The 9,649-nt window shown below is 42.8% G+C and overlaps 1 protein-coding gene across 1 annotated transcript in view; it reads right to left on the bottom strand.

Moving 5' to 3' along the window:
• Positions 1–252: 252 nt before the first annotated feature.
• Positions 253–9,649, bottom strand: part of MYRIP (myosin VIIA and Rab interacting protein) — a gene marked incomplete at its 3' end in the record, with an annotated part of 203,764 nt that continues 194,367 nt past the window's right edge. Inside the window, exons 12-17 of the mRNA XM_080338899.1 lie at positions 9,005–9,199; positions 3,857–4,018; positions 2,042–2,146; positions 1,886–1,946; positions 969–1,087; positions 253–285 (exon numbers count right to left, since the gene is read on the bottom strand). Coding sequence (XP_080195025.1) covers positions 253–285; positions 969–1,087; positions 1,886–1,946; positions 2,042–2,146; positions 3,857–4,018; positions 9,005–9,199 — 675 coding nt within the window. The remainder of the gene's footprint in view (positions 286–968; positions 1,088–1,885; positions 1,947–2,041; positions 2,147–3,856; positions 4,019–9,004; positions 9,200–9,649) is intronic.

Below are 9,649 nucleotides of genomic sequence, written 5' to 3'. Positions count from 1 at the left end.
GCCTTGCTTTTGAAACTCAGCATCCTTTCTAGAGTCTTGTGAGAACTTTAAGGCAGAGTTTCCTTTAGCAGACCACAATGCTGAAGACTTGGACAGCTTTCTCAGTGAGGTATCCAAACGAAGCCCTATAGGTGAGGCATTGTGGGTTCTTGAGGGTCCATTTTCAGCTGGACATACACAATGGCTGTTAAGTAAAGGCACTCTAGTGTACAGCCTTAGGCAGTGTGTTATCGGCAGTAGGGAAGTGTAAGTTTAGTACATCACAGCAGATCCTACAGCAGGTTCCTAGAACAGAGGGGCAGGAAAGAAAAAATCATGAGTGAAACACAAAACAAGCTTGCTGAAGTTTCTAGGGACAAGGCCCTTCCCCTTCCCACCTATTTTCCATATATCTAGTGGCAGACTGCTTCAGGTAATCAAGTTTTTTTCCCTGTCCCTCTACGGCTGCTCTAGAAAAAAATCATCAACAGCTGTCTAGTGAAGCCTGTTTGTTCAAACCCTGAGGAGCCAATGCATGGTCTGTGTACCCCTTAAATTCCACTTAGGTAACCTTTGAATATTTCTTAAAGATTAGTGAGATTCAAGGTGACTCTTAGCTACTGAGTTACAGTGTGCAGCTGGTTCTGTGAGCGTCAGGCTCAGAAGTGTGAATTGCAGGGAGCACTCTGTTTATTTTTGTATAATAAGGGTAACACATTCCAGGAGAGCTGATAGCCAGAATACATTCACCATTCACACAGGCTGATGTTCAGGATCACACATCTGCTATTCTATGGAGTATCATCAGACAGCTTCTAGGATACTGGTTGCATTTGTTCAGACCTGCCTCAGCAGTCTTTATTCTTTTTCCTCAAACTATTAAGAGAAGTTTTGTGAAGATGCTGAAATATAGCTGCCTATACAGATTCTGCTATCTCACTATTTACTGCTTTTAACAGAAGCTTTAAAAACATTTGTCATGAGTTTACCATTAAATCCTTGGCAGTGCTTTTCCTCTCTTTAGTTCTTTGTGTTAGAGATCCTTGAAGCATGAAGTTTCTGTTAAACGTTTTGACAGTGGTAACTGGAGAACCATCTATTTTTTCACCTGGGAAACATAAAAAAAGGGAGGTTTTTCACATAACAGACTGAAGCAGGTGTGACAATATTCCTAAAGAGTCACAGCTTCTAGAGAGGTAAAACGTCCCCTAAGACCTATGAGGAAAGCTGGATTTAATTTAAATTAAAAACGGCAGGCTGTAATACTCAAAATTTATTAAAGTTTGAGGCCATGTCAATCAGTGGAATTACATAAGAGTAAAACAAGAGCAATGCAAGGTGAAGCAGGCCTTGGAATTGTCAGAGATAATGCACTGTGGGGGTAAGAATAAAAAAGAGAAAACATGAAAGAAAAAAGCACTTTATTTTATAAAGCCAATTCACAGCCACACCTTAAAATAACATAGGATGTGTGCTGAGCCACATCCTATGGACTGAAATCAGCAGACATAGGAAGCAATAAGAAAGCAATAGCGGGTTGTGGAAGGTGGCAACTGGCTTTTGGTAATAAAACATTGTGACTGCTTGGGCCTCACAGCCAAACGCTGGGCACACTGCAGCAGAATTCAGCATTTCTCATCTGCTTTTCCCAGCCTTCTGTTTCGGTGCCTGTTAATTTGCCACTGTCACAACTTCCACAGAAAGAGAAAGTGGTGCTACTTTTTGATGTGCCGAATATGTATTTTGTTTTCTGTAGGTACAATGGGAAATGAGGAAGGTGGACATATTTAGGCTTTCTCGGTTCATTTTGTAACTTAATCTTTTCCCTACTCTGCTGAACTGTACATTATATTGAATTCTATGAAGACAAACTCTCTATATAATGTACACAACAACTTAACTGCACCTTTTATTGGTGGAGCTGGAAGTTTTCTCCTCTGCTGTCTTGATGTGTCTATTGTATGCATCTGTAAACAACACATAAGTATTACTCAACTCCATTACAGAAAAAGAGGCAAGATTTCCCCAATGTATTTTTGAATACTACATAATGTTCTGGCACCTGGTTTGTTTGCTTTTGATCCCGTTTCCTTGTCAGGCGAACACATGGAGCCACGTTCAAGCCTGCAACAGTGAGAGCTGATATTCTGCTCTCAATATCTGAAATCTTCAAAGAAAATAAAAGAGAGAGACAGACAGATGGGGAGGGGGAAAAAGAAGTTTTATAATTACTGTAGATGCCACTACTAAAATATAGCCCTCCCCCAGTTAAATTCTCTTTGATCAAAAAATACAAACAGATGGCTAACTTCTTCAGCAATTCTGACACTTCCCTGTATTCTTTAGTCCTGATGTTAAAAAGGGCTTAATTTGTTAGTAAAGATGGAAAAAAGAACAATCCAACCTACCATGTGACTCCAAGGAAGAGGCATTTTACTCCTTTTGAGGAAAAAAAGAAAGGAGGAGAGAAAACCCCTATCTGTCATCTCCCAGTTACCTTTAGCTACATAATCCCAAGTTCATTCAAGCTGCATTTTTCAAAGGCTGCATTCAAAGAATGACTTTGTGGGACACATTTCCTAATTAAAAATTAATTTAATGCCTGTGCAAACTAGATCCTCCATCACAAAATCTAAACATTTGATCTTAAACATAATTTACTTGTATATGTATGTTAAACACAAACATGCATAAATGCAGGTACACACTACGTAAAAAACACTCAATGGAAAACAAATTGCTAGGAAAAACTAAAGTCCAAGAGTGCAAACATCTTGGGGGGGGGGGAAAGCAGGCTGATGCTGAGACTAGCAGAAACAAATGATGCTGAAAGGGAAAGAAGTGTTGGAGAAGTCAGACATATCATGATTCACGATGACACCTGAAGCTGTTCACTCTGCACAAGACCTTCAGTTGGCCTCTTTGCCATCCTCCTTGCACAGCTTAGGATTCTCTCCTTCTCACCTCCCACTCCTTTAACATATTTACTGTAAAACAACGACCCAAGCCAACAAAACATCACTACCAGTTCGCCATCTAGTGCAGCAGTGCACTACTGACATCAGAGGGATGTCAGGCTTTCAGATCTTTGCTCAGTTCTAAATTGAGCGTGCTGCCACTGTGTGAAATAACTGAGTACTTCCCATGACAGCACAGGTAGGTCAGAGTGCCTGGCTTGGCACAGGCTGGGTGGTGAAAGCATTGGCAGTGAGTTGCTAGCAGTGTTATCTATCCCCTTGAGGTCCAGCAGCGTTACCTCGTTCAGCTTTTAGCATCAGATCATGATGTTCTCTTTGGAGCCCCAGACTTGCTGGAGCCTGCCAGAGAGACGCGAGATCACAGCCCACAGGAGCAATTGCCTTTTGGCTGGTATGTGCACTGCTTAGCAGCTAAACCCCAAGGCAGACTTGTGAGTGCCCGGTTCTGTTTGGCTTAGCGGCCGGCTGCCTTTGGCCACTTTCGGTAGAACAATACCAACAATGGCTTCTTTTATAAAGCATTTTACAATCTGCTGATTAATAAACCGCCTAAGACTGTATTTGCAGCCTGACCACAGCCACGTGTGTGACATAGACTGTACCACGTGAGCTGCCTGGGGCAAGGAGTAGGTTCGATATTAGTATTGCAGCAACAGGCTGTTGTGCTCTGATGTCCATAAACAAGCTGGGGGAAGGAACAAACAAATAGAGCACATCTTGCTGTGCTGAGTTACGCATCTCAGTCAGGCTTTGCTCAGCTCCTGTGATGCAGTTAGCATACTTGGATAATGAGTTCACTGCAGTACAAAAGAATATCGAAAGTAAGTGTGCGTGACAAAAGGCAAGCACTAGGTAAAGTGGCGTGAAACCTGCAGGCAGGGAGGAGTTGCTGCCCTCACCTGAAGCTCTGCATGATGAACCTGGGCGGCTGCTGTGGCCACCTGATCCTCCAGATCGGCCAGCTCAGATTCTGCCGTAACACTGTTGATCTTGCGTGCAGCATCCTCCAGGTTGGTCAGCTGCCCCTCCAGCCCGTACACCGTGCTGGCTGTCAGGTACACCTGCAGGGCCAAGGCAGGGAGAGGCGTCAGTGATTGCTGTTTTGTGGGCACGGAGGTTTGAGCAGACTGCATCTTCCACAATGCCTTTGAGCTTGTCTCATTGCTAAACTGCCACAGGGAGACTTACCTGGCAGAGGAAAATGAGGGGGGGAATAATCTGAAAACGCATCATCACAAAGAGAAGGGAAGCATGAGGTGGCTGAACTCCAAATTCCATTCTACAACGGTATTCTAAAACAGATTCATTCCAGATTCACCAGTGAAAGAAAGCTGAAAAGTTTGCTTTTTTTATTTTTGATATGCAGTTGCATAACAAAACCCCTGAAGTCTACGAGGTGAAGTCAACAGATCACACCTCATATAAAGCTGTGTTTATTGAAACACGCCTAATACCTTCTGGCAATCAAAACTCTGTAAGAATAACTGTTTAGCAGCATGTGGTTATTAACATCTTATAGAGCAACTGTGCTCACATGTACAACACAGTTTTCCAACCTATCCTGCTCTCACCTAAATATAGAGCAGCCAAAACCTTCCCACCTCCTGGCCCTTTGGAGTCAATGAGTGGAGGGTCCATAAACTTATCTGGGCCACACAAAAGAGAATAAGAAACTTCAGCATTTAGAGACCTTGCCTAAAACACAGAATCATAGAATCATTTTGGTCGGAAGACACCCTCAGGATCAGCAAGTCCAACCATAACTCTAGCACTAAACCATATCCCTAAGAATCTCATCTAAATGCCTTTTAAACACCTAAACCCAAAAACTTTTAGTAATTTGACCCACCTACAATACTTCTGATAACTGCAGGTAAAAGTTGCATTTCCTATTCAGCTCCTCAGAGCAATAATTCATTACACACTGTGTTTTATGTGTTTCTTTTATTTCACAAAGAAATTTAAGGTACATGGCCAGATGGAGGTCTCCAGTGTATAGCAAAGGGTAATTGTCAAGCATAATCTTTTCACATCTGTGCTTAAAATTGTGTAGACCCATGCAGTGAAAATACTGCACCTTCTGCCTATTTACTAGACAGCCAAAAGACTCTTCTCATGAGGTTTGTTACAGCACAGAGGAAATGAAATATATATTCTGATCTTCCCCATGGGCAGCCTCACTTACTCTAACATCATCAAAGACTGTGGTGCTACAAAACTAGCATGAATTAAACATATTCTGTGTCTGACTTCATGGTTCAAGGGGCAAGCAAACAGGATCTGAGGCAGATCCTTGAGCAGTTACCTTCACTTCATACCTGTTTTCCACTCATGTTATTGTATCTGCCCACAATTGCTAGATTATGCAGTCATGTGACATAACAGCTATTCAAACAATTTCTGGCCATGCTCTGACTTTATGGATAAAAATTGATACAGAATTATTAGATTGAGATTTAAGTAAGTGTTTACTTTTCATTATTTTTTATTCTATTATTGTTTCTTAATTGTTTGCAATAGTTTTTGCTTTTCCACTGTATCAGTTGCTTCAAAGCATAAATGTATATACTTTTTTTTTCATGTATGTGACTTTGCTGAGAAAAAAACTCACTACATCTTGTGTGAACTGCATCTTGTAAGACCAACAGTCTAACTGCAGGCATGAAATATCTGAAAAATGTACATGCTGATATAAATATAAACGCTTCTGCTTTTGTGGGTTTTAATTATTCTTTCCATTCATTTAAATGAGACATCTTTGTGGTGCAGCATACCACAGCCACTTCAGATTAAAAGTTGTTTTCAAAAGTTGTTTTTAAATTTCCCTATCATGTCTAAAAGCTCAGAGAAAGAAGAAAAAGGAACATTATGAACAGAAACATCTTTAGAAAGTTAAAGAAAAGATGCATTTAAATGCTGTGCCAAAATTCTCTGCACAATATATCGTACTCTTCCAGAGGGGGAAAAAAATCTAAAGAAAATAGGACTAATAGAAAAATGTGGGAAGGGAAGGTCATCCATGTTTTTGTAACTCGTAGCCCCTACATTTGCTATATTTTAATTTTCTTCAACATTTTACAGCTATATCTGAACAAAAGATCTTTCTAAAAAACATTCATGCTACATCGACAATTGCTGTGCTTCCAAAGAGCAGTGGGCTACTTGCAAGTTTGCACTAAATTATGCACTCATGCTTACATTCACATTCACATGCAGATTGTGGAAGCTTATTTTACTACCATTTAGTCATGCAGGTGCTGGTACAGGTGGCCGTACATTCTCCCCACTGATGTGTGCACAGTCCCCAAAATGCTACAGAGAGCAAAAATGTATAAAGTGTCTATTATACACCCAGATCCTCTTCCAAAATTTGCTGTGAAGAGGGCATGCTGCATGCAGGTAAGCCCCCAGCTGCATCGTGAAAAGTTACGGATTCCTGGATTTCTAAAGGCTCTTTAACTCTGCTGTGGAGTATGGTGGTCAAATTTTGAAACCATAAAGTTTTGCCACCTACTTCAAATCCTGTGTGGAGCAGAAAAAGATGTGGGGTGGGGGAACAGCAAAGCTGAACTGGATATCCGATGGATTATGCAGAGAATTGAGAGAAGCTAAACCAGGGATATGATGCAAGGAGGGCAAGGCCACAGCAAGAAACGCTCTGCCCTGTGGAGGGGTTTTGATAGATAAAGATCTGTTATTGAATTAGTCAGGCTCAAAGGAATCTCAAGGCCGCTTCGAGAAGCTGAGAACAGAATCTGCTGTGAGAAAGAGGGGCGTTCCTCAATCAGCCGGGTCCTGGCGTGGTGTGAATCATCGGACGTATCATCAGTGAGACTCCAGTGCATGGACAGCCCACGATACTCATTTAGCGAATCCATGCTTGGAGCGTGGATGCGTGATTAGAATATAGTTGCATATATAAGGAGGCTTGTTTCTGTAATAAATGGCTTTGCGTGGTTCACATTGAATCGGAATGCTGAGTCCTTTATCGTTCCAACACTGCCCCAGTGCCCGGTCTCTGCCCAGTGAGAAATGCTCTGTCCGAATGAATGAGCAAGGGCCACGGCACCACAGATACCAAAGCCCCAAAAGGACGGGAGGGATTGTCAGAGTGTAACAGGGAAAAAAACAATGCACCTCGGGTAGTTTACAACACAGTTCTCCACAGAAAAAAAACACAAGAGGAACTCTCCCCAAGTTGTTCTCTGTCCTCCTGAGGAATTTCTTAGTTTTTCTAAAGACATGGTCAAGCCTGGACTTGGATTTTTGTTCTGTGTTCACTCTCCTGACAAATGCATTCTGTGGCATATGGAGCTAGGATGCTTCACTATTTCATCATGGAGAAAATCTCCATCTACCTGCTTTTATTATTCTGAAAAAAATTAATCAAACTCCTAGAAATTGTTGTAGACATGTCTCTGTCATGTAAGAATGAAATGGATATCACAGTAGGTGGCATGAGGACGGCACTTTGCTCGCCACAAGCTCAATTTATACCTTCCTCTGGGCACTAGAGCAGCAACTGCTATGGGAAGCCTTTACCATTCTGCAGGGGGCCGTATCTGAGCAGCCCCATTTCCAGTGTCTCCTGGACGTGTCCTCCTGTCCTGCCCTCTCAGTCACACTGGGGAGGACTCCCAAGCCTGCATTGCTTGTTTGTTCTGAGTTCTCCTCTCAGAGAGGAGCTGGGAGCAAGGCTGCTGTGTAGAAAGCTCTGTGGTGGGGCCGGCTCGAGTGGCTGTGGTGCCCCAGGATGGAGGACAGGAGATGCCAGCAACCAGGACAGTGTGTGGGAGGGTGAGGAGGAGAAGCATCATCTCAGCTGGCACAGCGGGATGCCTGGGAAGGCTGAGCAGAGGTGAGAAGGAGAGATTTGGAGGTTGGGAAGGAGTGAAGGTGCTTTGGGGTGGGTTGGAGGGCATCGTGTTGGTCTGGGCAGGGGGAAAGGGCTGAGATGGAAAAGGGTTTGGATCAGAGGAGGTTAGGAGGGGTAGGATCTAGTTTGGGAACTTCTGAACTGAAGTAGGGCTGGGAGATCTGAGCTCAGAACAGGTGTGTCGGGAGGGATCAGGAGTTGTAGGACTGGTGGGGGGCTCTGGAGAGGCCCAGTGGCAGCAGTGGCTGGCATTGCCATGCGTTATCTCCCCCTCAGCCCCTAACCTGGGGCTGTGCTGGAAGTGCATTTCTGTAAAGGAAACTGATTTTTTTCCAGGGGCTAAAGAAAAACAGGATCTATTTTCTTGAATTGATCAGGATGTTATTTATAATGGGGCAACCCAGATTCATACCAGATCTTTAAAAGCTCCTAATGAAGGGAAAAGACACTGAAATGTAATCAGTTAAATGTGGGAAAAAGAGAAAAATCGAAGGTTACAAGTGTACCAACTCCATTAAGTGGGTGTATAAAAATTACCAAAGAGTAGTGACTTCCCTCTATGACTGAGCATTACACTTTTCCCTGCAGATGACAGGTACTCATGAAAAAGGACAAGTGACTCAAATGTGGCCAAACATAAATGTTTGATTAATTTGTCTTCTCCAGCCTGTTCTTTTTAACAGTGCAGCAGGCAGCTCTGGCTCCTGGGGTGCTCAGTGCAGAACACTGGGGAAACGTAGCTGGATCTTCCACCACTTTGTGCGACTGAGGATGTGCTTTCCCTCTCTGTCCTTACAGTAACAAAGCTGTGCTGGGATTTGGAGACATATGGTTTCAGCAAGGCATGGTGCAGCTGCACAGCCACAGAGGTTTGGAGGGCCCAAGTTAACTTCTGAGGTAGAGATTCTAAAATGAGTTGTAAAACCCAACACATCCATCTTGCCTCCTTCCCAAAATGTCTTAAAGTATACATTAAAAAAAAAACAAAACAAAACCAAAACACAGCTAAGCACCCCTCTGAAAAGAGATTTTCTGTTCTGTTTGTATATTTGCTTAATAACACAAAATTAATTCTGAACATCCACTGATGCTGCATACACGCTTTCCCTTCTCAGTTGGCACCCACACGCTCACACACACGACACTTGCACATACTGATTCACATTCTTACGTTTTCTTCCAGTGTGGTGAGCTGCTCATCGAGCCTGACAGGGTCCGTCCCCAGTGGGAACGTCCCTCTGCCCCTGTCCTCAACGTCAGCTGGGAAGTCGCAGGGACTGGTGGATTCTGCTATCAGTTCTTCAGTGGCGTTGATGACTTTCAGGACCTCTGTAGATATGTTGCAGAGAGAGACAGCAGAGTACTTCTGTTTTGTTACAAGAGCAGACAGAGAAAACAACAGCATCAAATTAGCACAGAGAGGTAATATGTAAAATCACCTTGATAACAGCTGTAGCTTTAGCCATTCTAAAACAATGTATTTGGCTGGCTGTTGTGAGCAGACACGAGAACTCTGTGATTAAATTGGAATCTACTTTTCTTCTTCCCCCTCCCTTTTTCACACATGCACACTGATACAGCATGTAAAATTACATACACACGCAATTCTTCCACAAAACAATTTCTGCTGGGGAAATGGTCCAAATCTTATCCCTAACGAGCATACAAATATCCAGCTGTAAAATCCAAGTGAGCTAGAGAAGGCTATTTTTGCAATAGTGTTTTAAATAGGTTTTAAACCACAATCTTCCTTTTTGGGTACTGGTAAACAGATGTGGAAACATCTGTCTCCGTATCTACAGGAGCTATTGCATTG

Source organism: Nesoenas mayeri, assembly GCF_963082525.1.
Source record: "Nesoenas mayeri genome assembly, chromosome: 2".
In the NCBI taxonomy this organism is placed as follows: Eukaryota; Metazoa; Chordata; class Aves; order Columbiformes; family Columbidae; genus Nesoenas; species Nesoenas mayeri.
The sequence above is the reverse complement of the archived record's forward strand: the minus strand, read 5'-3'. Positions and strand labels throughout refer to the sequence as shown.